Source organism: Pristiophorus japonicus, chromosome 5, assembly GCF_044704955.1.
Source record: "Pristiophorus japonicus isolate sPriJap1 chromosome 5, sPriJap1.hap1, whole genome shotgun sequence".
NCBI classification, from domain to species: Eukaryota; Metazoa; Chordata; class Chondrichthyes; family Pristiophoridae; genus Pristiophorus; species Pristiophorus japonicus.
Window position 1 is genome coordinate 163,772,748 of NC_091981.1, and position 27,283 is coordinate 163,800,030.

General features: G+C 51.8%; 1 protein-coding gene across 2 annotated transcripts in view; it reads right to left on the minus strand.

Moving 5' to 3' along the window:
* Positions 1 to 27,283, minus strand: part of asb4 (ankyrin repeat and SOCS box containing 4) — a 93,489-nt gene that overhangs the window by 28,425 nt on the left and 37,781 nt on the right. For both annotated transcript variants that reach the window (XM_070881060.1, XM_070881059.1), the window contains exon 3: positions 16,297 to 16,787. In XM_070881060.1, coding sequence (XP_070737161.1) covers positions 16,297 to 16,787 — 491 coding nt within the window. The remainder of the gene's footprint in view (positions 1 to 16,296; positions 16,788 to 27,283) is intronic.

The window sequence follows — 27,283 nt, forward strand, 5'->3', positions numbered from 1 at the left end:
GTTCAACCTGACTGCCTGCCTCTCTTCCGCTCTTACATCCGGTCCAGGGTGTCCTTGGAGCTGGAGCACGCGGTGTCCACCGGTACGTTCGCGGCCTTCCGCGAGAGGTGGGCACCGGAGGGACTGGAGTGCATCATCACGCCCGGCAACCAAATTTTAATTTGATTTTACGTTTTTAAGTTTAATTTGTTTTAATTGCCGGTGCTTTTAGTGTCCCCCTTCCCTTTTATAGGGGGCACTGGGGAAAATTGTGATTTTAGTGCCCAAAAAAAAAACCAAAAAAAAAGAAAAACACAAAAAAAAAAGGGGGGAAAAAAAAAGGGCCTTGTAAATGTCTGGAGTGTCACCCAGGTCGGGTGGCACCGTTTAATGTTTTATGTTTTCGCAGGTAAACTCAAAAGAGTTTCATGCACAAGGACCCCCAGGTCCCTCTGCACCGCAGCATGTTGTAATTTCTCCCCATTCAAATAATATTCCCTTTTACTGTTTTTTTTTTCCCAAGGTGGATGACCTCACATTTTCCGACATTGTATTCCATCTGCCAAACCTTAGCCCATTCGCTTAACCGTTGAAGTCCAGATATCATTCTGGGAAACCTATGCTGCACTCCCACCAAGGCCAATATATCCTTCCTAAGGTGTGGTGCCCAGAACTGCTCACTGTACTCCAGGTGTGGTCTAACCAGGGCTTTGTATAGCTGCAGCATAACTTCTACCCCTTGTATTCTAGTCCTCTTGATATAAAAGCCAGCATTCTATTAGCCTTTTTGATTATTTTCTGTACCTGTTCATGACATTTTAATGATCTATGTGCCTGAACTCCCAAGTCTCTTTGGACCTCCACTGTTTTTAGCTTTTCACCATTTAGAAAGTACCCTGTTCTATCCTTTTTAGGTCCAAAGTGGATGACCTCACATTTGCTTACGTTGAAATCCATTTGCCACAGTTTTTCCCATTCACTTAATCTATCAATATCTTTTTGTAATTTTATGGTTTCATCTACATTGCCTACAATGCCACCTATCTTTGTGTCATCTGTAAATTTGAATATATACTTTCTATGCCATCGTCTAAGCTGTTAATATTATGAATATTTGAGGACCCAACACAGATCCCTGCAAGGCACCACTAGTCACATCCTGCAAATTAGAGTACCTACCCATTACCCCTACTCTCCTGCCACTTAGCCAATTTCCTAACCAGGTCAATAATTTGCACTCAATTCCGTGGGCTTCTTCCTTAGCTAAACGTCTCTTATGTGGGATTTTATCAAATGCCTTCTGGAAGTCCATATAATAATATCTATAGACATTCCCCTGTCCACTACTTTAACCACCTCTTCGAAAAATTCAATCAGATTTGTCCGGCACGACCTACCTTTCACAAATCCATGCTGGCTTTCTCTAATCAAATGAAAATGTTCACGGTGTTCAGTCACCCTATCCTTAATTATAGACTCTAGCAATTTCCCGACAACAGATGTTGGATTAACTGGTCAATAATTCCTTGGTTTCCCTTTCTTGCCATTCTTAAATAGCAGAGTAACATGCGCAACTTTCCAATCTAAAGCTTCCCGAATTGAGAGAACTTTGGAAGATTATAGATAGTGCGTCCCTAGTATCATCCTGTTAAACCTCTGTATCCTTTCTAATGCCTTTACATTCTGAAATGTGGTTGTCAAAATTGTCCATAATACTCCAACTGAGGCCTAACGAGTGATTTATAAAATGCTAGCATGATCTCTTTGCTTTTATATTCCATTCCTCTGTCTATAAACCCAAGTAACCCATATGTTTTTTAAACTACCTTATCAACTTGATTTGCCGCCTTTAAGGAATTGTGTATAGGGTCACCAAGTTGACTCTGCTCATCTACACATTTCAAAATCATGCCATTTATAATATACTGTCTTTCCATATTCGTCTTCATAAAGTGCATCACTTCACACTTCTCCATATTGAACTCTATCTACCATGCTTCTGCCAGTTCACCACCCTGTCTATCATTCCTGAAGTCTGTAATTATCCTGATCATTATCGAATACTTTGTCAAGTTTTGTACCATCTGCAAACTTTATAATGCTGCTCCCTAGACCTAAGTCTAGATTAATAAAAACTGAGAAGAGTAATGGACCCAAAACCTTTGGGGAACACGACTGCAAACAACCTCCCAGTCCATCCAGCACCATCCTTTGCTTCCTGTCACTGAACCAATTTCATTTCGTTCCACCATTTTTCTCTTAATTTCAATGGTTTCCATCTTCTTAACAATCCCATATGATACTTTGTCAGCGCCTTTCGAAAGTCCATATATTCAACATGTACTGCATTACCTTGATCAACCTTCTTTGTTACCTCATTAAAGAATTCAATCAAGTTAGTCTGTCACGATTTGCTTTTAACACATCCATTCTGGGTCTCCTTAATTAACCCTTGCCTTTCTAAATGAAAATTTATTTTGTCCCTGATCATGATTTCCAGTAACTTCCCCACCACTGATGATAGGCTGACTGGCCTGCAGTTTCCTGCTTTATCCCTCTCCCCTTTCTTAAATAATGATAAAACATTAGCAATCCTCCAGTCCTCCAGCACTACTTGTGCATCCAATGAGGATTGAAAGATTGTGACCAATGCTTCTGCTGTTTCGACCTTTGCATCTCTCAGCCACCTAGGCATTCCATTCGGTTCCGGTGACATACCAACTTTCAGTATATAGGTGCAACGCCCCGCATCCGGAACCCTCGGGACCGAGGCCGTTCCGGATTTTGCGTTTTGCCGGATTTTGGAAGGTCTTTCTGACGTCATGAATCCGGAAACACCTGAGCCCAGGTTTGGATATTTCGGGATTTTGGAATGTCAGAAAGTGGGAGAGGGGGAGTGCTCGTCGATGAGTTGTTCAAGTGTTCGGGCGGGGCCTCAGCGCTGTGGAGTTGTTCGGGGGGGCCCCGCCGAAGAGGACCTGATCGGGCGGGGCCCGCCACCGTGGAGGAGTTCCTTGTCTGGCCCGAGGTAGGTGGGGTCGGGCAGCCAAGGTGGGAGGGAGGGGGGGGCTGGCCAGCCAGGCCGGGCAAAGTGGGGCGGGGTCGGGCCAAGTGAAGTCGGGCGGGGCAGGGGCGGGGGTGGGCCGAGGTCGGGGCGGGCGAAGTCAGGCCAGAGCGAAGTCGGGTCACCGTGGGGGGGGCAAAGAGTCTGGATTTCGTAACATTTTCCTGTTTCCGAACGACCCTGCCACGGATCGGTCTGGATTCCGGAACATTCTGGATTCCGGAACTCCGCATTTTGGAGGTTGAAACTATACTGAGTTGTTTTGTGTTTATTATAAAATTCCAATCTCAAAAAAGTCAACAGATTTCACCCCGCCTGCCCCCCCCCCCAATTTTCTTTTTAATGATTAAGAAAAATCATAAACTAAACAGGCAATGTAAGCCTAGGAATGACGGGGATATTCGTGACTGCTCGACACTGTATGAGATTCCTTTATTAGCTAATTTAACGTGGGCATTAGCCTGTTTAAAATAGATGAACTAATGAATTTGTTAACCCTTTGTCTCCCATTTATCATATAAACACGTCAAGTGTTTTGTATGTAAATATTGCAAACATTAATTTCTGATAATAGTGCACAATAATAATATAAATAATACCAATGAACATGATTGATCTGTTCATCATCTAATTCTGATTTTACATTCATAGGATTACATACGATATACAGCACAGAAACAGGTCATTCGGCCCAACCAGCCCATGCTGGTGTTTATGCTCCACTCGAGCCACCTCCCATCTTTCCTCATCTAACTCTAATCAGCATAACCCTTTATTTCCTTCACCCTCATATGCTTGTCCAGCCTCCCCTTAAATGCATCTATACTATTTGCTTCAATTACTCCCTGTGGTAGTGAGTTCCATATTCTCACCATTGTCTGGGTAAAGAAGTTTCATCTGAATCCTCTATTTGATTCCTTGGTTACTATCTTATATTGATAGAAACATAGAAATTTACAGCGCAGATGGAGGCGATTTCGGCTCATCGTGTCCGCGTCGCCCGACAAAGAGCCGCACGGCCCTCGGTCAGCTGCCCTGAAAGTTACATATAAACCTTTGAACAATGGCGGAAAAGTAAAGAGCATACAGCCCAACCAGTCCGCCTCACACACCTGCGACACCCCTTACACTGAAACATTCTACACTCCACCCCAACCAGAGCCATGTGATCTCCTGGGAGAGGCAAAAAAAAGATAACAACCCAGGCCAACATAGGGAGAAAAAATCTGGGCAAATTCCTCTCCGACCCATCCAGGAGATCGAAATTAGTCTAGGAGATCAACTCAGCCATATTCTATTCCCTGCATTATATCTGCGCCGGCCAACAAGAGGGTTATCCAGTCTAATCCCAATTAACAGCTCTCGGTCTGTAACTCTGCAGGTTATGGCACTTTAAGTGCCCATCCAACCATCTCTTAAAAGTGGTGAGGGTTTCTGCATCCACTCTTGCAGGCAGTGAGTTCTAGATTCCTACAACCCTCTGCGTAAAGAAGTCCCCCTTCAAATCTCTAAACCTTCCACCAACCACCTTAAAACTATGCCCCCTTGTAATAGATCCCTCCACCAATGGAAATAGGCCCTTACTATCCACTATGTCCAGGTCCCTCAATATTTTGTACACCTCAATGTACAAACTCCTCTCAACTTCCTCTGTTCCAATGAGAACAAACCCAGCCTATCCAACCTGTCCTCATAACTAAGATTCTCCATTTCAGGCAGCATCCTAGTAAATCTCCTCTGCACCCTCTCTAGTGTAATCATGTCCTTCCTATAATACGGCGATCAGAACTGCATGCAGTACTCCAGCTGTGGCCTAACCAAAGTATGATACCATTTAAGCATAACTTCCCTGCTCTTATATTCTATGCCTCAGCCAATAAAGGCAAGCATTCCGTATGCCACCTTATCCACCTGGCCTGCTACTTTCAAGAATCTGTGGACAAGCACTCCAAGGTCCCTTTGTTCATCTACACTACTAAGTGGCCTACCGCTTAATGTGTATACCCTTTCCTTATTAGCCCTCCCAAAGCCCTCCCACTTCTCTGAATTAAATTCCATTTACCACTGCTCTGCCCACCTGACCAGTAGATTGATATCCTCCTGCAGCCCATGACTTTCCTCTTCATTATCAACCACACAGCCAATTTTAGAGTTGTCTGCAAACTTCTTAATCATACTCCCGATATTCAAATCTAAATCATTGATATATACCACAAAAAGCAAGGGACCCCATACTGAGCCCTGCGGAATCCCATTGGAAACATCCTTCCAGTCAAAAAAACATCCATCAACCATTACTCTTTGCTTCCTACCTCTAAGCCAATTTTGGATCCAACTTGCCACTTTGCCCTGGATCCCATGGGCTTTAACCTTGGTGAACAGTCTATCATGTGGGACCTTATCAAAAGCTTTGTTAAAGTCCATATACATTACATCGTACGCACTACCCTCATCGACCCTCTTGGTTGCCTCCTCAAAAAATTTAATCAGTTTAGTCAAACACGATCTTCCCTTAACAAATCTGTGCTGACTGTCCCTAATTAATCCTTGCCTTTCCAAATGTAGATTTATCCGGTCTTTCAGGATTTTTTCCAATAATTTTCCCACCACTGAGATTAGGCTGACAGGCCTGCAATTACTCGGCCTATCCCTTTTTCCCTTCTTAAACAAGGGTACTACATTAGCAGTCCTCCAATCCTCTGGCACCATGCCCAAATCTAAAGAGGACTGGAAAATGATAGCCAAGGCCTCTGCTAGTTCCTCTTTTACTTCGTTCAACAGCCTGGGATGCATTTCATCCGGGCCTGGGGACTTATCTACTTTCAAAGTTGCTAAACCCCTTAATACTTCCTCTCTCTCTCTATTTATTTTATCCAGAATATCATCATCATCATCATCATCATAGGTGGTCCCTCGAAATGAGGATGACTTCCTTCCACACCGAAAAGGGATATGTTCACAGGTGTTTCAATGAAGGACGTAATATTCCGGATCCCGAACTACATCTTGAAGGATGGAAGATGCCTGTACGTGGATTTGTTTTAACGTGTGGTGGCCGTTGCACACCAGCCACCACACGGGCTTGACAGAGCTAGGTCTTGGTCCAGTGGCAAGGATTAACCAAGACAACTGGAGACCAGCTCTGCTGCATGAACCTAGTGTGTGCTGTCCCTAGGCCCTCGCCTCTTCTGGGCCCCGAACTCACGCCTCCCCTGGGCCCCGATCACATCGCTCTAGGAACTTTTGCCAGTCCTTCACCCCGTGCTCGCCGCTCCTGCTGTACCTGCCCACACTGCAATCAGCCGTCGCCCTCCTGCAGTAGCATGCACTGTGCCCTGCAGTGGTATGCCGCCGCACGCTGCTCCCTCTAATAGCCCCGGCCTGCTGATAGTCTTGTAGGCCGGGATCACGCCGATTATCACAATATCACACTCCTCCTCGATAGCAGTATCTGCATTGCCCTTTCCTTTGTGAAAATGGATGCAAAGTATTCGTTAAGAACCTTACCAACATCTTCCGCCTCTACCCAAAGATTATCCTCATGGTTTCTAATAGGCCCTATCCTTTCTTTAGTTACCCTCTTACTCTTAATATATTTATAAAACATCTTAGAGTTTTCCTTAATTTTACTAGCCAAGAATTTTTTGTGCTCTCTTTTAGCATTTCTAATATCCTTTTTAATTTTGCCTCTTAACTTTCTATATTCCTCTAAAGATTCTATAATATTTAGCCATTGGTATATGACATAAGTGTCCCATTTTTTCTTTAACCTCCCCTGTAAGTTCCTAGACATCCAGGGGACTCTACAATTATTATTCTTACCCTTTTTCTTTAAGGGCACATGTTTGACCTGAGCCTGCCGGATCTCCTCCTTGAATTCCTCCCACTGTTCCGACACTGATTTACCCACAAATAGCTGTTTCCAGTCCACTGTGGCCAAATCACTCCTTAACTTAGCAAAATTAGCTTTTCCCCAATTCAGGATTTTTATTCTAGGCCTATCCTTGTCCTTATCCATAACCAACTTGAATTATGATCACTGGCACCCAAGTGCTCTCCCATTAATACCTCTTCAACCTGCCCAGCTTCATTCCCCAAAACTAAATCCAAAACCTCCCCCTCTCGTGTTGGGCTTGCTACATACTGACTAAAAAAGTTCTCTTGAATGCATTTCAAGAATTCTGCACTCTCTATACTCCCCTTCACATTATATTTGTCCCAATCAATATTTGGATAGTTAAAATCCCCTACTATTACTACCCTATGGTTTTTGGACTTCACAGTGTCATGTATCTCACACTACTGTATATAACTGTATCTTACCATGCTATACATGACTGTAACTAGAGATGACCTGTAACCACTAGCTTACCTTACCACCAGGGGTGCACTTGCAGGAGACACTGGATACCTGTCCCAGACAGGTCTCAGGCAAGTGTGGCATTCGAGAGCTGTGTAATAAAGGTGCAAGTCCTGAGTGATCTTGACTTCAGTATGTGCCTCGTGTGAATCTGTACTGCAGGGACAGGACTTTACAGTGGCGATGAGTTACAGGATTGCAGAATCCACAGAATGGCGACCAACGGCTCAGATGAAAAATACAATGCTGGAGATAATTGGGAGGACTTTATAGAAAGGCGCCAGCAAAGCTTCGTAACCTGGTTAGGCAAACAAGAGAAGAGCTCATCTCTTGACCAGCTGTGGCTCGAAAACATACGCCTTAATGAATGACCTGCTGGCACCCGAGAAACCAGCAAGCAAGTTGTTTGAAGAGTTGAGCACACTGGTAAGAGACCACCTGAAGCCAGCAAGCAGCCTACATAGGGCCAGACACAGGTTCTACAACTACAGACGTGTGTGGGCCAGAGCATACCCGACTTCGTGGCGGAACTTCGGAGGTTGGCTAGCTTATGCGAGTTCTCCGATGAACTAAGGAGAGAAGTACTGAGAGTCTTTTTTATTGAGGGAATAGGCCACACAGGCATATTCCGAAAGTTCATAGACACCAAGAACTTGACCCTAGAGACAGCAGCACTGGTTGCACAGACATTCTTGGCAGGAGAAGAAGAAACGAGGTTGATCTACACTGCGGGTGCGACAACTAACGAAACATCGGAACAAGAGGTTCACAGTGTGAAACAAGCCGCTACCCCCACACACAGACAAAGGCAGGAGAGCAGGCCCTCAACAGCAGGCAGTGGCACCAGAAGCCATCAAGGGCCACAAGGTTTCACACCTCATCAACCCACAATGCGAGCAATCAGCTACAAACTGAGAGAAGCTCAAGAGAGATCAGCCAGACGCAGCTCATCCTTTGGAAACAATGGAAGCGGTCTGTGCTGGAGATGTGGGGGAAGGCACTCATCAAGGGGGTGTCGATTTCAGCATGCTGTTTGCAGAAACTGCGACTATACAGGGCATCTGGCCCGCATGTGCAGAAAAACGGCAGCTCGGCTGGTATACGAATCGGAAGGGTCGGAAAGCGGACCAGAAGACGGTGGGGATAGTACCCGGGACACCGAGGTACTGCGGGTCAACACGATCAATGGCCACTGCTCTTACAACAAGACGCCTCCAATAATGATGAGGGTCCTACTCAATGGGATACCTGTTAACATAGAGCTGGATACGGGAGCGAGTCAATCTCTCATGAGCGCTCAACAATTTGAACAGCTATGGCCACACAAAAGAGACAGATCAAAACTCACAAGGATCGATACCAACCTAAGGACCTATACCAAAGAAATCGTCCCAGTCCTTGGCAGCGCCATGCTCTCCATCATACACACAGGGACAGTGAACCGACTTCCCCTGGGGATTGTCCCCGGAGATCTCCCAGCACTGCTGGGGAGAAGCTGGCTGGCAAAACTAAACTGGAAATGGGATGATGTTCACGTCATGTCGTCAGAGCAACGGACCTTCTGTTCAACAGTTCTAAGTCGATTTGAACATCTCTTTCAGCCAGGTGTGGCACTTTCAAAGGGGCTAAAGTCAAAATCTACATCACACAGGATGCTAGACCGGTCCATCACAAGGCTAGAGCTGTGCTCTATGTGATGAGGGAAAAGATTGAACATGAACTGGACAGGCTTCTGTGGGAAGGCATTATCTCACCCGTGGAATTTAGCAACTGGGCAAGTCCCATCGTCCCAGTCATGAAGCCTGATGGATCCGTACGAATCTGTGGTGACTACAAATCCACCATAAACAGAGTCTCCCTACAGGACCAATACCCGCTGCCCAGAGCGGAGGACTTATTTGCCACAGTGGCTGGAGGAAAACTTTTCTCCAAAGTAGATCTTACATCTGTGTATATGACGCAAGAATTGACCGACGAGTCTAAGCTAATCACCACCATCAACACACATCGAGGCCTTTTCATGTACAATCGATGCCCATTCGGCATCAGGTCGGCAGCTGCTATATTCCAGCGTAACATGGAGAGTCTGCTCAAGTCCATCCCGGGGACGGTTGTATTTCAAGACGACATACTTATCATGGGCAGGGACACCGACTCCCATCTCTGCAATTTGGAGGAAGTACTAAAGCGGTTGGATTGGGTAGGCCTAAGAGTTAAGAAATCCAAGTGCCTGTTTCTCGCACCCGAGGTTGAATTTTTGGGCAGAAGGATTGCCGCTGATGGAATCCGTCCAACTGAGTCCAAAACCGAAGCAATTTGCCTGGCACCCAGGCCCCGGAATGACTCAGAACTGCGCGCCTTTCTCGGGCTACTCAATTACTTTGGGAACTTTATGCAGAACTTAAGCACGCTGCTGGAGCCTCTCCACGTGCTACTCAGAAAGGGGTGTGATTGGTTTTGAGGGGACGCCCAGGAACACGTCTTCAATAAGGCACGAAACCTTCTGTGTTTCAACAGTGTTTTTGCTTTCTTTGATCCAGGTAAAAAGCTAGTTCTTACATGTGATGCTTCAGCGTACGGGGTCGGGTGCGTTTTACAACATGTCAATAGTGCGGGTAAATTACAACCCATAGCTTATGCCTCCAGGTCACTTTCGCGGGCGGAGCGCAGGTACGGAATGGTGGAGAAGGAGGCGCTCGTGTGCGTATACGGTGTCAAAAAGATGCACCAATACCTTATCGGGGCCAAGTTTGCGTTAGAAACCGACCACAAGCCCCTCACATCCCTACTATCTGAGAGCAAGGCAATAAACGCCAACGCCTCGGCGCGCATTCAACGGTGGGCACTCATGCTGGCCTCTTACGATTACACCATAAGACACAGACCAGCCACAGACAACTGTGCCGACGTGCTTAGCAGGCTACCCCTGGTGACCACGGAAGGGTCTGACGAACAGGACTGTGGGATAGTCATGGCAATCAATGCCTTTGAGTCCACAGGTTCGCCCATGACGGCTCGCCAAATCAGAGCCTGGGCGACCAGCGACCCCACGTAATCCATAGTAAAAAGATATGTCTTAACTGGTGACTGGGCAGAGGCTCGCGATGCCTGCCCCGAGGAAATCAAACCTTTTCATAGGCGCATGCATGAGCTGTCGCTACAACCAGACTGCCTGATGTGGGGCAGCCGAGTAGTTATGCCTCTGAGAGGCAGAGAGGCATTTGTCCGGGAGCTCCACCGCGAGCACCCGGGGATCATTCTCATGAAGGCCATAGCCAGATCACATGTCTGGTGGCCTGGCATTGACGCGGTCTTTGAGCTCTGCGTTCGACGGTGCACCATTTGTGCCCAACTCAGTAATGCCCCCAGGGAGGCCCCACTGAGGCCCTGGCCCACCAAACCGTGGTCGTGGGCGCACGTAGACTATGCGGGCCCATTCATGGGCAAAATGTTCTTCGTAGTTGTAGATGCATTTTCAAAGTGGATTGAATGCACCATTTTAAACTTGAGCACCACCTCCACCACTGTAGAGAGCCTTGGAACCATGTTTGCAACGCACGGCATTCCTGACATATTGGTCAGTGATAATGGCCCGTGCATCACCAGCGCAGAATTCCAAGATTTTATGAGTGACCACAGCATAAATCACGTTAGGATGGCACCGTTCAAGCCAGCCTCCAACGGCCAGGCGGAGCGAGCAGTGCAGATCATTAAACAAGGCATGCTCAAAATCCAAGGTCCCACGCTGCAGGGCTGCCTGTCGCGACTGCTGCTGGCATACAGATCTCGTCCGCATTCATTGACTGGAGTTCCCCCCGCGCAACTATTGATGAAATGGACTATAAACACAAGGCTCTCATTAATCCTCCCAGACATGCATGAAATCGATGAGGCAAAGCGTTGTAAGCTAGCTGAGTACCATGACCGAAATTCGAGGGGTAGGTGGAATGAGATAGGGGACAAAGTGTTTGTGCTAAACTATGGCAGGGGTCCCAAATGGCTTGCAGGGACAGTAACAGTCAAGGAAGGAAACAGGCTACTGGTGATACAAATGGACAATGGCCAAACCAGCCGGAGGCATGTAGACCAAGTCAAAAGTAGATTTACCAACAACACTGCTGAACCAGAAGCAGACTACAATGTGGAACTCACAACACACCTGAGGGAACAACCTGAGGAAAGGGCAATCCCAACAGACAGCCCAGGCGAGACATCAACAATCACACTGAACGAAACAGACAGCCCAGGCGAAATACCGGCAATCACACCGAAAGAAAAACAGGCACCAAGGCAAACAACTGAACCACAACTAAGACGCTCCACGCGAGAGCGTAGACCAGCTGAGAGACTGAACCTATAAAGACAATAAGACCTTGGGGGAGGGTGATGTCATGTATCTCACACTACTGTATATAACTGTACCTTACCATGCTATTCATGACTGTAACTAGAGATGACCTGTAACCACTAGCTTACCTTACCACCAGGGGTGCACTTGCAGAAGACACTAGATACCTGTCCCAGACAGGTATATGAGGACAGGTCTCAGGCAAGTGTGGCATTCGAGAGCTGTGTAATAAAGATGCAGGTCCTGAGTGACCTTGACTTTAGTATGTGCCTCGTGTGAATCTGTACTGCAGGGATAGGACTTTACACACAGCAATTTGTCTACATATTTGCTTCTCTATCTCCCTCCCACTGTTTGAGAATCTATAATACACGCCCAGCAGTGTGATCACCCCTTTTTTATTTTTCAATTCGACCCATATGGCCTCATTTAATGATCCCTCTAACATATCATCCCTCCTCATGGCTGTAATAGTTTATTTAATCAGTATTGGAAGTCCTCCTTGATTACTACCACTAAGCCTTGTTTCCTCTGTCTTACAGATTCACTTTCTAAATTCTTGCTATCCAATTTCTGCTTTACTTCTTTCCCTATTGAATTTGTTCTCAGGTTCCCATCCCCCTGCCAAGCTAGTTTAAACTCTTCCCCAACAGCACTAGCAAAATTCCCCGTGAAGATATTGGTCCCGGCGCTGTTGAGGTGTAACCCGTCCGGTTTGTACAGGTCCCATCTCCCCCAGAAGCAGTGCCAGTGCCTCAAGAATTTAAAGCCCTCCCTCCTACACCAACTCTCCAGCCACGTGTTCATCCTCTCTATCTTTCTTTTCTTGTACTCATTAACACATGGCACCGGTAGTAACCCGGAGATTACTGCCTTTGAGGTCCTACCCTTTAATTTTCTTCCCAGCTCCCTGAATTCTGCCTGTAGGATCTCATCCCTCTTTTTACCTATGTCGTTGGTCCTGATAAGGACCACGACATTCTAGCTGTTTACCTTCTCCCCCCAGAATGTCCTGCATCCACTCTGTGACATCCTTGACCCTGGCACCAGCGAGGCACCATACCATTCAGGAGTCACATCTACGGCCACAGAAACGCCTGTCTGTTCCTCTAACTATAGAATCCCCTATTACTAGGACTCTTTTATTTTTCGTCCCTCCCCCCTGTGCAGCTGAGCCACCCGTGGTGCCTTGGAATTGGCTCTGGCTGCACTCCCCAGAGGTACCATGCCCTCACCGATACTCAGAAGTGAATATCAGTTTGAAAGCGAGATGGACACATGGAGGGACTCCTGCACTACCAGCCTAGCGCACTTACTTCGTCTGGTGGTCACCCACTTCCCTTCTGCCTGCACGCTTTTAAGCCGCAGGGTGACCACCTTCTGAAACGTGCTATCCACGTAGCTCTCAGCCTCGCGGATGCACCGTAATGACTCCAGCCGCCGCTCAAGCTCCAAAACGCGGAGCTTGAGTAGTTGAAGCTGAAGACACCTCCTGCACATGGTTGTCTAGGCTGCGCGAAGTGTCCAGGACTTCCCACATGCCGCAGGATGTGCACTCCACAGGACTGAGCTTCCCTGCCATCCCTCTACTTAGACTTATCGAGTTTAAAATCTAATTAAAAAGAATTAGAGAAAAGAGAGATACTTACCAACTCACCTCACCGACCTCTGTGGCCTCCCGAACTCATCGACCTCTGTGGCCTCCTGAACTCACCGACCTCTGTGGCGTCCCAAACTCCCGACCTCTCGACCTCTCAGAACTCCTGACCTCTCGGACCTCCGAACTCCCGACCTGTCGGACCTCTCGAACTCCCGACCTCTCAGAACTCCCAACCTCTCGGACCTCTCGAACTCCCGACCTCTCGACCTCTCCGAACTCCCGACCTGTCGGACCTCTTGAACTCCCGACCTCTCGAACTCCCGACCTCTCGACCTCTCAGAACTCCCGACCACTCGGACCTCTCGAACTCCCGACCCCTCGGACCTCCGAACTCCCGACCCCGCAGACCTCTAGTCTCGAGTTTTGCTCTTCCCTGGAAGTGGAAACATTTTATCTGTCTATTCTATCAAAATCTTACATAATTTTAAGACCTCTATTAGGTCACGCCTCAACCGTCTCGTTTCAAGAGAAAAGAGACTGAGCCTGCTCATCCTTTGCTGATAGGTATACCCTCACATTTCTGATATCATCCTTGTAAATCTTTCTTACACCCTCTCCAGTGCCTCTATATCCTTTTCGTAATATGGTGACCAAAATTGTATACAGTACTCCAAGTGTGGTTTAACCAAGGTTCGATACATGTTTAGCATAACTTCTCTACTTTTCAATTTTATCCCTCCAGAAATAAATCCAAGTGCTTGGTTTACTTTTTATGGAGTCGCTACTTTTAGTGATTTGTGTATTTGTACTTCGAGATCCTTTTGCTCTTCTACCCCATTTTGATTCTTATTTTCCAAGTAAATAGTCACCTCCCCCTATTTTTCTTACCAAAATGCAATACCTCACATTTGTCTGGTTTGAAATTTATTTGCCAAGTATATGTCCATTCTGCAACTTTATTAATGTCTTGTAATTTGTTGCAGTCCTCCTCAGTATTGACTATAAGAACATAAGAACATAAGAAATAGGAGCAGGAGTAGGCCATACGGCCCCTCGAGCCTGCTCCATCATTCAATAAGATCATGGCTGATCTGATCATGGACTCAGCTCCAGTTCCCTGCCCGCTCCCCATACTCCCTTATCCCCCTATCGTTTAAGAAACTGTCTATTTCTGTCTTAAATTTATTCAGTGTCCCAGCTTCCACAGTTCTCTGAGGCAGCGAATTCCACAGATTTACAACGCTCTGAGAGAAGAAATTTCTCCTCATCTCAGTTTTAAATGGGCGGCCCTAGATCATGCCCTCTAGTTCTGGTCTCCCCCATCAGTGGAAACATCCTCTCTTGTCAAGCCCCCTCATAACCTTATACGTTTCAATAAGATCACCTCTCATTCTTCTGAATTCCAATGAGTAGAGGCCCAACCTACTCAACCTTTCCTCATAAATCAGCCCCCTCATCTCCGGAATCAACCTAGTGAACCTTCTCTGAACTGCCTCCAAAGCAAGTATATCCTTTCATAAATATGGAAACCAAAACTGCACGCAGTATTCCAGGTGTGGCCTTACCAATACCCTGTATAGCTGTAGCAAGACTCCCCTGCTTTTATACTCCATCCCCTTTGCAATAAAGGCCAAGATTCCATTGGCCTTCCTGATCACTTGCTGTACCTGCATACTATCCTTTTGTGTTTCATGCACAAATACCCCCAGGTCCTGCTGTACTGCAGATCTTGCAATCTTTCTCCAATTAAATAATAACTTTCTCTTTTATTTTTTTCTGCCAAAGTGCATGACCTCACACTTTCCAACATTATACTCCATCTGCCAAATTTTTGTCCACTCACTTAGCCTGTCTATGTTCTTTTGCAGATTTTTTGTGTCCTCCTCACACATTGCTTTTCCTTCCATCTTTGTATCGTCAGCAAACTTGGCTACGTTACACTCGGTCCCTTCTTTCAAGTCGTTAATATAGATTGTAAATAGTTGGGGTCCCAGCACTGATCCCTGCAGCACCCCACTAGTTACTGGTTGCCAACTAGAGAATGCACCATTATCCCAACTCTCTGTTTTCTGTTGGTTAGCCGATCCTCTATCCATGCTAATATATTACCCCCAACCCCGTGAACTTTTATCGTGTGCAGGAACCTCTAATGCCTTCTGGAAATCCAAATACACCACATCCACTGGTTCCCCTTTATCCACCCTGTGCATTACATCCTCAAAGAATACCAGCAAATTTGTCAAACATGACTTCCCCTTCATAAATCCATGCTGACTGTGCCTGACCGAATTTTGCTTTTCCATTCACAAATTTAGAAATTTTGTTTTTGATTCCAAAGTCTAAATCATTAATATAAATTGTGAACAAAAGTGGTCCCAGCACTGATCCTTGTGGAACACCACTTCCCACCTCCTGCCACTCTGAATATCTACCCTTTACCCCTACACTCTGCTTTCTGTCTTGAAGCCAACAAGTTATTCATTCTGCTACTTGTCCTCCGATTCCGCAATCTCTGACCTTATTCATTAGTCTATTATGGGGTATCTTATCAAAGGCCTTTTGAAAATCTGGATAAATTACATCTACTGCATTACCATTGTCTACTCTCTCTGTTATCTCTTCAAAAAAAATCAATGAGGTTGGTCAAGCGAGTCTTTCCCTTTTGAAATCCATGCTGACTATTCATTATTATATTTTTGGTTCCTAGATGTTCTATTTTCTCCTTTAGTAGGGATTCCATTATTTTTACTACCACTGGTGTTAAGTTGACTGGTCTATAGTTCCCTGGACATGTTCTATCTCCCTTCTTAAATATTGATATTATGCTAGCTATCCACCAGTCATCTGGCACTACACTTTTTTCTAACAAGTTATTAAATATATGTAGTAATGCCTCTGCTTTCTCTTCCCTAGATTCTTTTAAAATGTGTGGATGTAATTCCTACCTTATGAAACTGTGGAGGGTAGACCCTTGCAGCTCCATGGTTTAGCAACAGTTGATAGCAGATCTCTGGTTCTGCTGCAGGACGTACTGGTGTAACCTTCAGAAGGTACTGTAGAGGGGCACAGCCATTGACATCCATTGAACTAGCCGGAACACCTGATTCTAACAACATTTGTAGAAGCAGGTGGTCACAATTCCATGCAGCTTTATGAAGTGGAGATTTGTAATCCCGATCTCGAGCATTTAAATTAGCTCCGTAGTCCATAAGCATTCTACAGATCAAATGATGGTTTGTGCTGTATGTCTGTTCTTTCATGTCTAAGGCCCAATAAATTGCTGTAAATAGTGGTGTTTCCAAATAGATATTAACACTGTCAACAATTGCTCCATGGTCGACATAAAGTGCCACAAGTTCAGGTACACCAAAACGTGCAGCTGTGTGCAATGGTGTATCTTTATAATCGTTGCGAGCTTGTAGATTCAGCTCTGCACCTGTTAAAAATCAAGTATGAGACACAGCCTTGCATCTTCAAAATAACTCATCAAATCGCTTCTGTTTTGCCAATTCAACTGAAAATTGTGTCTTCACAAATAGATTTAATTACTTGAATAAAAACAGAAACTGTTGGAAATACACAGCAGATCAGCCAACATTTGTAAAGTGAGGGGTAATGTTTCAGGTAAAACCCTTCAAAAACCAAAAGTTCTATACTTGAAATGTTACCCTATCTCTTCTCTTTTCAGTTACTGACTGAGCTGCTATATATTTCCAGCATTTTTGTTTTGTTTCAGATTTCCAACATCTACAGTTCTTTTTTACTTATTATTAATTTCTTGAGTTCTGTTTCTGATTTGCATCTCTTACAAGCCGGTTATAGAGTGGCAGCAGCAGTGACCTGGGAGCAGCTGATCGGCACTCCTTTCCACCAGAGATGCTATCTCCCCAAAGAATTTAAATTAGTTAGGTATGATTCACTACTTTTATAAACTCTAATTCAATGGGCCCAAGTTTCCACATGATTTGCGCCTGATTTTTAGGAGCAACTGGTGGAGAACGGACTATCTTAGAAATCGCAATTCTCCATATTTTTTTTCTGCAGTTCTAGTCAGGTAGAACAGTTCCACTTTGGAACAGAATTTTTTCTTCAAAAGGGGGCGTGTCCGGCCACTGACGCCTGATTTGAAAGTTTCCACAGTGAAAACGTACTCCAAACTAAAGTAGAATGAAGCATGTGAAGATTTTTGTAGAACTGAAAAAACCTGTTCTACACATTAAAAAATCAGGCGCAGGTTACAAATTAGGCGTCCAGAACGAGGTGGGGGGGGAACTCATTAAATTCTACAATAAATCCTTATTTATACTTCTACAAATATTATACAAATAAATCCAACCTGAATAAACATTTATAAGCAAAGAAAAGATTAAATAAACCATCTTCCTACCTGTGTGAAAGTGCTTAAGCCAGGGAGAATTCTGCAGCCGTTTGTTGCTGCTGAGCGGGAGGGGGGTGGAGAAAGCCGTTCGTGCCGCTGAGTGGGGTGGGGGGGGGGGGGGGGGGGGAGAAAGCCGTTTGTTGTTGTGGAGGGGAGGGAGGGGAAGGAGACAGCGGGTTGTTGATGTGGAGGGGAGGGAGGGGAAGGAGACAGCCGTTTGTTGCCGTGGAGGGTGGGGAGGGGAAGGAGACAGTGAGAAGGGAAGCCTCAGTGCTGATGTGCTGATGGCAATGTGCTTTTATTAAAAAATGTTCAAAAATTAAACAGCTACAAAGAACTACAAAAATGGCCGAGTACCAATGTTTTTTTTCACACTGAGCATGCGTGAACGCTCCAACGCGCACGCGCAGCGTTGCCGGCAGGAAAAAACTCATTTAAATAGTACCCGCCCCATCCCACTTACAAAATCGGCGCGAGTGTAGGCTCCGCCCCCCTGGGCGCCGCGCCAAACAGACAAGGAGCTGCAAAGCGCTCGAGAATAGCGCGTTTTTTTTCTGGCGCCGTTTTAGGCGGGAAAAACGGGCGCCCAGCTTGGAGGGGCGCCCGTTTTTTATCCTGTGGAAACTTGGGCCCAAATTTCTATCGTGAGGAAGTACTTTAAAAGAAGTTATATTTTCAGTCAGACAAAATCTTAAACTATTAAATGAACTCATTTTTATATTCCTTGGGCTGAACACATCTATTAGCCATTTGCTCATTACAGCATTATAGAGCTTACCCATAATTTGCAGGCAATGTTCTGATTTCTGGCACAGATAATACTGTTTTTTTGCCACATGATTACCTGTACCATAGAAATGGAAGATGTAGGATTCACGCTGTGATTCCACATCTTAAGTTCCTAATTATAGGGTATAGGTGAGCAGGCAAGGAAGGGTGCACAACACAAGTTATGCACTCCTCCACAGGCAAGTCACCCTAGGTTACAGTCGTACTAATGTCCTTGCCACTGGACCAAAACCTAGCTCTGTCAAGCCTGTGTGGTGGCTGATGTGCAACAGCCACCACACGTTAAAAATATCCATGCACAGGCATCTTCCACCCTTCAAGATGTAGTTCGGGATCTGGAATATTAGATCCTTCATTGAAACACCTGTGAACTCATCCCTTTTTGGCGTGGAAGCAAGTCATCCTCGTTTCGAGGGACTGCCTATGATGATGATGAATGTCGTACATCACCCACTGACTGATTCAGAAGTATCCCTAATCGAAGTGACTATTTGCACTGTTTTTTTTCTGTCGAGTCCCCGCCCCCAATGCCTCCCGCCCGAACCGAAAGTGCCGGAACCAGAAGTGCGGCCCAAATCGGAATCAGTCCGACTACGGGTGCTGCTGATTGTCCGAGAGCCTGATGATCCTCATGCAGCCGGGGAAACCAGGCGGGGAGTCGGCCAGGTGGAAAGAGAGAGCTGAGCTGCAAGCTGCGCCACTGGTCGGCAACAGGGGTGAGAGAGAGCTTGGGGGTGGGGGGTGAGAGAGAGAGCTTGGGGGTGGGGGGTGAGAGAGAGCTTGGGGGAGGGGGGGTGAGAGAGCTTGGGGGTGGGGGGTGAAAGAGAGCTTGGGGGAGGGGGTGAGAGAGAGAGCTTGGGGGAGGGGGGTGAGAGAGAGCTTGGGGGAGGGGGGGTGAGAGAGAGAGCTTGGGGGAGGGGGGGGTGAGAGAGAGCTTGGGGGTGGGGGGTGAGAGAGAGCTTGGGGCAGGGGGTGAGAGAGAGCTTGGGGGAGGGGGGTAAGAGAGCTTGGGGAGGGGGGTGAGAGAGAGCTTGGGGGAGGGGGTGAGAGAGAGCTTGGGGGTGGGGGGTGAGAGAGAGCTTGGGGGAGTGGGTGAGAGAGAGCTTGGGGGTGGGGGTGAGAGAGAGCTTGGGGGTGGGGGTGAGAGAGAGAGCTTGGGGGTGGGGGGTGAGAGAGAGAGCTTGGGGGTGGGGTGTGAGAGAGAGCTTGGGGGTGGGGGTGAGAGAGAGCTTGGGGGTGGGGGTGAGAGAGAGAGCTTGGGGGTGGGGGATGAGAGAGAGCTTGGGGGAGGGGGTGAGAGAGAGAGCTTGGGGGTGGGGGGATGAGAGAGTATGGGGGTGGGGGGTGAGAGAGTGCTTGGGGGAGGGGGTGAGAGAGAGAGCTTGGGGGAGGGGGGTGAGAGAGAGCTTGGGGGAGGGGGGTGAGAGAGAGCTTGGGGGAGGGGGGGTGAGAGAGAGCTTGGGGGTGGGGGGTGAGAGAGAGCTTGGGGGAGGGGGTGAGAGAGAGAGCTTGGGGCAGGGGGGTGAGAGAGAGCTTGGGAGAGGGGGGTGAGAGAGAGCTTGGGGGAGGGGGGTGAGAGAGAGCTTGGGGGTGGGTGGTGGGAGAGAGCTTGGGGGAATGGGTGAGAGAGAGCTTGGGGGTGGGGGTGAGAGAGAGCTTGGGGGTGGGGGTAAGAGAGAGAGCTTGGGGGTGGGGGGTGAGAGAGAGAGCTTGGGGGTGGGGGGTGAGAGAGAGCTTGGGGGAGGGGGTGAGAGAGAGAGCTTGGGGGTGGGGGCGTGAGAGAGAGCTTGGGGGTGGGGGGGTGAGAGGGAGCTTGGGGGTGGGGGGTGACAGAGTGCTTGGGGGAGGGGGTGAGAGAGAGCTTGGGGGAGGGGGTGAGAGAGAGAGCTTGGGGGTGGGGGGGTGAGAGAGCTTGGGGGAGGGGGGGTGAGAGAGCTTGGGGGTGGGGGGTGAGAGAGAGCTTGGGGGAGGGGGTGAGAGAGAGAGCTTGGGGGAGGGGGGTGAGAGAGAGCTTGGGGGAGGGGGGTGAGAGAGAGAGAGCTTGGGGGAGGGGGGCGTGAGAGAGAGCTTGGGGGTGGGGGGTGAGAGAGAGCTTGGGGCAGGGGGTGAGAGAGAGCTTGGGGGAGGGGGGTAAGAGAGCTTGGGGGTGGGGGTGAGAGAGAGAACTTGGGGGTGGGGGATGAGAGAGAGCTTGGGGGATGGGGTGATAGAGAGAGCTTGGGGGTGGGGGGATGAGAGAGTATGGGGGTGGGGGGTGAGAGAGTGCTTGGGGGAGGGGGTGAGAGAGAGCTTGGGGGAGGGGGTGAGAGAGAGCTTGGGGGTGGGGGGGTGAGAGAGCTTGGGGGAGGGGGGGTGAGAGAGCTTGGGGGTGGGGGGTGAGAGAGAGCTTGGGGGAGGGGGTGAGAGAGAGAGCTTGGGGGAGGGGGGTGAGAGAGAGCTTGGGGGAGGGGGGTGAGAGAGAGCTTGGGGGAGGGGGGGTGAAAGAGAGCTTGGGGGTGGGGGGTGAGAGAGATCTTGGGGGAGGGGGGGTGAGAGAGAGCATGGGGGTGGGGGGTGAGAGAGAGCTTGGGGGTGGGGGGCGAGAGAGCTTGGGGGAGGGGGGGTGAGAGAGCTTGGGGGTGGGGGGTGAGAGAGAGCTTGGGGGAGGGGGTGAGAGAGAGAGCTTGGGGGAGGGGGGTGAGAGAGAGCTTGGGGGAGGGGGGTGAGAGAGAGCTTGGGGGAGAGGGGGTGAGAGAGAGCTTGGGGGTGGGAGGTGAGAGAGATCTTGGGGGAGGGGGTGAGAGAGAGAGCTTGGGGGAGGGAGGTGAGAGAGAGCTTGGGAGAGGGCGGTGAGAGAGAGCTTGGGGGAGGGGGGTGAGAGAGAGAGCTTGGGGGAGGGGGGTGAGAGAGAGATTGGGGGAGGGGTGGTGAGAGAGAGAGTTTGGGGGTGGGTGGTGACAGAGAGCTTGGGGGAGGGGGGTGAGAGAGAGAGCTTGGGGGAGGGGGGTGAGAGAGAGATTGGGGGAGGGGTGGTGAGAGAGAGAGTTTGGGGGTGGGTGGTGAGAGAGAGCTTGGGGGAGGGGGTGAGAGAGAGAGCTTGGGGGAGGGGGTGAGAGAGAGCTTGGGGGTGGGGGGGGTGAGAGAGCTTGGGGGAGGGGGGGTGAGAGAGCTTGGGGGTAGGGGGTGAGAGAGAGCTTGGGGGTGGGGGTAAGAGTGAGCTTGGGGGAGCGGGGTGAGAGAGAGCTTGGGGCTGAGGGGTGAGAGAGAGCTTGGGGGAGGGGGTGAGAGAGAGCTTGGGGGAGGGGGTGAGAGAGAGAGCTTGGGGGAGGGGGTGAGAGAGAGACCTTGGGGGTGGGGGGTGAGAGAGAGTTTGGGGGAGGGGGTGAGAGAGAGCTTGGGATGGGGGGTGAGAGAGAGCTTGGGGTGGGGGATGAGAGAGAGCTTGTGGGTGGGGGATGAGAGTGAGCTTGGGGGAGGGGGGTGAGAGAGAGCTTGGGGGAGGGGGTGAAAGAGAGAGCTTGGGGGTGGGGGGGGTGAGAGAGAGCTTGGGGGTGGGGTGGGGGTGAGAGAGAGCTTGGGGGAGGGGGTGAGAGAGAGCTTGGGGGAGGGGGGTGAGAGAGAATTTGGGGGTGGGGGGGTGAGAGAGAGCTTGGGGGAGGGGATGAGAGAGAGCTTGGGGAGGTGGTGAGAGAGAGCTTGGAGGTGGGGGGTGAGAGAGAGCTTGGGGGAGGGGGGTGAGAGAGAGAGCTTGGGGGAGGGGGGTGAGAGAGAGATTGGGGGAGGGGTGGTGAGAGAGAGAGTTTGGGGGTGGGTGGTGAGAGAGAGCTTGGGGGAGGGGGTGAGAGAGAGAGCTTGGGGGAGGGGGTGAGAGAGAGCTTGGGGGTGGGGGGGGTGAGAGAGCTTGGGGGAGGGGGGGTGAGAGAGCTTGGGGGAGGGGTGGTGAGAGAGAGAGTTTGGGGGTGGGTGGTGAGAGAGAGCTTGGGGGAGGGGGTGAGAGAGAGAGCTTGGGGGAGGGGGTGAGAGAGAGCTTGGGGGTGGGGGGGGTGAGAGAGCTTGGGGGAGGGGGTGAGAGAGAGAGCTTGGGGGAGGGGGGTGAGAGAGAGCTTGGGGGAGGGGGTGAGAGAGCGAGCTTGGGGGAGGGGGTGAGAGAGAGAGCTTGGGGTGGGGGGTGAGAGAGAGCTTGGGGGTGGGGGGTGAGAGAGAGCTTGTGGGTGGGGGATGAGAGAGAGCTTGGGGGAGGGGGGTGAGAGAGAGCTTGGGGGAGGGGGTGAGAGAGAGCTTGGGGGAGGGGGGTGAGAGAGAATTTGGGGGTGGGGGGGTGAGAGAGAGCTTGGGGGAGGGGATGAGAGAGAGCTTGGGGAGGTGGTGAGAGAGAGCTTGGGGGTGGGGGGTGAGAGAGAGCTTGGGGGAGGGGGTGAGAGAGAGCTTGGGGGAGGGGGGTAAGAGAGCTTGGGGGAGGGGGGTGAGAGAGAGCTTGGGGGAGGGGGTGAGAGAGAGAGCTTGGGGGTGGGGGGTGAGAGAGAGAGTTTGGGGTGGGTGGTGAGAGAGAGCTTGGTGGAGGGGGTGAGAGAGAGAGCTTGGGGGAGGGGGTGAGAGAGAGCTTGGGGGAGGGGGGGGTGAGAGAGCTTGGGGGTGGGGGGTGAGAGAGAGCTTGGGGGTGGGGGGGTGAGAGTGAGCTTGGGGGAGGGGGGTGAGAGAGAGCTTGGGGCTGAGGGGTGAGAGAGAGAGCTTGGGGGAGGGGGGGGTGAGAGAGCTTGGGGTGGGGGGTGAGAGAGAGATTGGGGGTGGGGGGTGAGAGAGAGCTTGGGGGAGGGGGTGAGAGAGAGAGCTTGGGGGTGGGGGGGTGAGAGAGAGCTTGGGGGTGGGGTGGGGTGAGTGAGAGCTTGGGGGAGGGGGTGAGAGAGAGCTTGGGGGAGGGGGGGTGAGAGAGAATTTGGGGGTGGTGGGGTGAGAGAGAGCTTGAGGAGGTGGTGAGAGAGAGCTTGGGGGTGGGGGGTGAGAGAGAGCTTGGGGGAGGGGGTGAGAGAGAGCTTGGGGGTGGGGGGTGAGAGAGAGCTTGGGGGAGGGGGTGAGAGAGAGCTTGGGGGAGGGGGGGTAAGAGAGCTTGGGGGAGGGGGGTGAGAGAGAGCTTGGGGGAGGGGGTGAGAGAGAGAGCTTGGGGGTGGGGGGTGAGAGAGAGAGTTTGGGGGTGGGTGGTGAGATAGAGCTTGGTGGAGGGGGTGAGAGAGAGAGCTTGGGGGAGGGGGAGGTGAGAGAGCTTGGGGGTGGGGGGTGAGAGAGAGCTTGGGGGTGGGGACTGAGAGTGAGCTTGGGGGAGGGCGGTGAGAGAGAGCTTGGGGCTGAGGGGTGAGAGAGAGAGCTTGGGGGAGGGGGGGTGAGAGAGCTTGGGGGTAGGGGGTGAGAGAGAGCTTGGGGGTGGGGGGTGAGAGAGAGCTTGGGGGTGGGGGTGAGAGAGAGCTTGGGGATGGGGGTGAGAGAGAGAGCTTGGGGGTGGGGGGTGAGAGAGAGCTTGGGGGAGGGGGTGAGAGAGAGAGCTTGGGGGTGGGGGCGTGAGAGAGAGCTTGGGGGTGGAGGTGAGAGAGAGAGCTTGGGGGTGAGGGGTGAGAGAGAGCTTGGGGGAGGGGGTGAGAGAGAGAGCTTGGGGGAGGGGGTGAGAGAGAAAGCTTGGGGGTGGGTGGTGGGAGAGAGCTTGGGGGAGTGGGTGAGAGAGAGCTTGGGGGTGGGGGTGAGAGAGAGCTTGGGGGTGGGGGTAAGAGAGAGAGCTTGGGGGTGGGGGGTGAGAGAGAGAGCTGGGGGGTGGGGGGTGAGAGAGAGCTTGGGGGAGGGGGTGAGAGAGAGAGCTTGGGGGTGGGGGCGTGAGAGAGAGCTTGGGGGTGGGGGGGTGAGAGAGAGCTTGGGGGTGGGGGGTGACAGAGTGCTTGGGGGAGGGGGTGAGAGAGAGCTTGGGGGAGGGGGTGAGAGAGAGCTTGGGGGTGGGGGGGGTGAGAGAGCTTGGGGGAGGGGGGGTGAGAGAGCTTGTGGGTGGGGGGTGAGAGAGAGCTTGGGAGAGGGGGTGAGAGAGAGAGCTTAGTGGAGGGGGTGAGAGAGAGCTTGGGGGAGGGGGGTGAGAGAGAGCTTGGGGGAGGGGGGGTGAGAGAGAGCTTGGGGGTGGGGGTGAGAGAGATCTTGGGGGAGGGGGGGTCAGAGAGAGCATGGGGGTGGGGGGGTGAGAGAGAGCTTGGGGAGGGGGTGAGAGGGAGAGCTTGGGGAGGGGGTGAGAGAGAGCTTGGGAGAGGGGGTGAGAGAGAGCTTGGGAGAGGGGGGTGAGAGAGAGCTTGGGGGAGGGGGGTGAGAGAGAGCTTGGGGGAGGGGGTGAGAGAGAGAGCTTGCAGGTGGGTGGTGGGAGAGAGCTTGGGGGAGTGGGTGAGAGAGAGCTTGGGGGTGGGGGTGAGAGAGAGCTTGGGGGTGGGGGTGAGAGAGAGAGCTTGGGGGTGGGGGGTGAGAGAGAGAGCTTGGGGGTGGGGATGAGAGAGAGTTGGGGGAGGGGGTGAGAGAGAGAGCATGGGGGTGGGGGCGTGAGAGAGAGCTTGGGGGTGGGTGGGTGAGAGAGATCTTGCGGGTGGGGGGTGACAGAGTGCTTGGGGGAGGGGGTGAGAGAGAGCTTGGGGGAGGGGGTGAGAGCGAGCTTGGGGGTGGGGGGTGAGAGAGAGCTTGGGGGAGGGGGTGAGAGAGAGCTTGGGGGAGGGGGGTAAGAGAGCTTGGGGGAGGGGGGTGAGAGAGAGCTTGGGGGAGGGGGTGAGAGAGAGAGCTTGGGGGTGGGGGGTGAGAGAGAGAGTTTGGGGTGGGTGGTGAGAGAGAGCTTGGTGGAGGGGGTGAGAGAGAGAGCTTGGGGGAGGGGGTGAGAGAGAGCTTGGGGGAGGGGGGGGTGAGAGAGCTTGGGGGTGGGGGGTGAGAGAGAGCTTGGGGGTGGGGGGGTGAGAGTGAGCTTGGGGGAGGGGGGTGAGAGAGAGCTTGGGGCTGAGGGGTGAGAGAGAGAGCTTGGGGGAGGGGGGGGTGAGAGAGCTTGGGGTGGGGGGTGAGAGAGAGATTGGGGGTGGGGGGTGAGAGAGAGCTTGGGGGAGGGGGTGAGAGAGAGAGCTTGGGGGTGGGGGGGTGAGAGAGAGCTTGGGGGTGGGGTGGGGTGAGTGAGAGCTTGGGGGAGGGGGTGAGAGAGAGCTTGGGGGAGGGGGGGTGAGAGAGAATTTGGGGGTGGGGGGGTGAGAGAGAGCTTGAGGAGGTGGTGAGAGAGAGCTTGGGGGTGGGGGGTGAGAGAGAGCTTGGGGGAGGGGGTGAGAGAGAGCTTGGGGGTGGGGGGTGAGAGAGAGCTTGGGGGAGGGGGTGAGAGAGAGCTTGGGGGAGGGGGGGTAAGAGAGCTTGGGGGAGGGGGGTGAGAGAGAGCTTGGGGGAGGGGGTGAGAGAGAGAGCTTGGGGGTGGGGGGTGAGAGAGAGAGTTTGGGGGTGGGTGGTGAGATAGAGCTTGGTGGAGGGGGTGAGAGAGAGAGCTTGGGGGAGGGGGAGGTGAGAGAGCTTGGGGGTGGGGGGTGAGAGAGAGCTTGGGGGTGGGGACTGAGAGTGAGCTTGGGGGAGGGCGGTGAGAGAGAGCTTGGGGCTGAGGGGTGAGAGAGAGAGCTTGGGGGAGGGGGGGTGAGAGAGCTTGGGGGTAGGGGGTGAGAGAGAGCTTGGGGGTGGGGGGTGAGAGAGAGCTTGGGGGTGGGGGTGAGAGAGAGCTTGGGGATGGGGGTGAGAGAGAGAGCTTGGGGGTGGGGGGTGAGAGAGAGCTTGGGGGAGGGGGTGAGAGAGAGAGCTTGGGGGTGGGGGCGTGAGAGAGAGCTTGGGGGTGGAGGTGAGAGAGAGAGCTTGGGGGTGAGGGGTGAGAGAGAGCTTGGGGGAGGGGGTGAGAGAGAGAGCTTGGGGGAGGGGGTGAGAGAGAAAGCTTGGGGGTGGGTGGTGGGAGAGAGCTTGGGGGAGTGGGTGAGAGAGAGCTTGGGGGTGGGGGTGAGAGAGAGCTTGGGGGTGGGGGTAAGAGAGAGAGCTTGGGGGTGGGGGGTGAGAGAGAGAGCTGGGGGGTGGGGGGTGAGAGAGAGCTTGGGGGAGGGGGTGAGAGAGAGAGCTTGGGGGTGGGGGCGTGAGAGAGAGCTTGGGGGTGGGGGGGTGAGAGAGAGCTTGGGGGTGGGGGGTGACAGAGTGCTTGGGGGAGGGGGTGAGAGAGAGCTTGGGGGAGGGGGTGAGAGAGAGCTTGGGGGTGGGGGGGGTGAGAGAGCTTGGGGGAGGGGGGGTGAGAGAGCTTGTGGGTGGGGGGTGAGAGAGAGCTTGGGAGAGGGGGTGAGAGAGAGAGCTTAGTGGAGGGGGTGAGAGAGAGCTTGGGGGAGGGGGGTGAGAGAGAGCTTGGGGGAGGGGGGGTGAGAGAGAGCTTGGGGGTGGGGGGTGAGAGAGATCTTGGGGGAGGGGGGGTCAGAGAGAGCATGGGGGTGGGGGGGTGAGAGAGAGCTTGGGGGAGGGGGTGAGAGGGAGAGCTTGGGGAGGGGGGTGAGAGAGAGCTTGGGAGAGGGGGGTGAGAGAGAGCTTGGGAGAGGGGGGTGAGAGAGAGCTTGGGGGAGGGGGGTGAGAGAGAGCTTGGGGGAGGGGGTGAGAGAGAGAGCTTGCAGGTGGGTGGTGGGAGAGAGCTTGGGGGAGTGGGTGAGAGAGAGCTTGGGGGTGGGGGTGAGAGAGAGCTTGGGGGTGGGGGTGAGAGAGAGAGCTTGGGGGTGGGGGGTGAGAGAGAGAGCTTG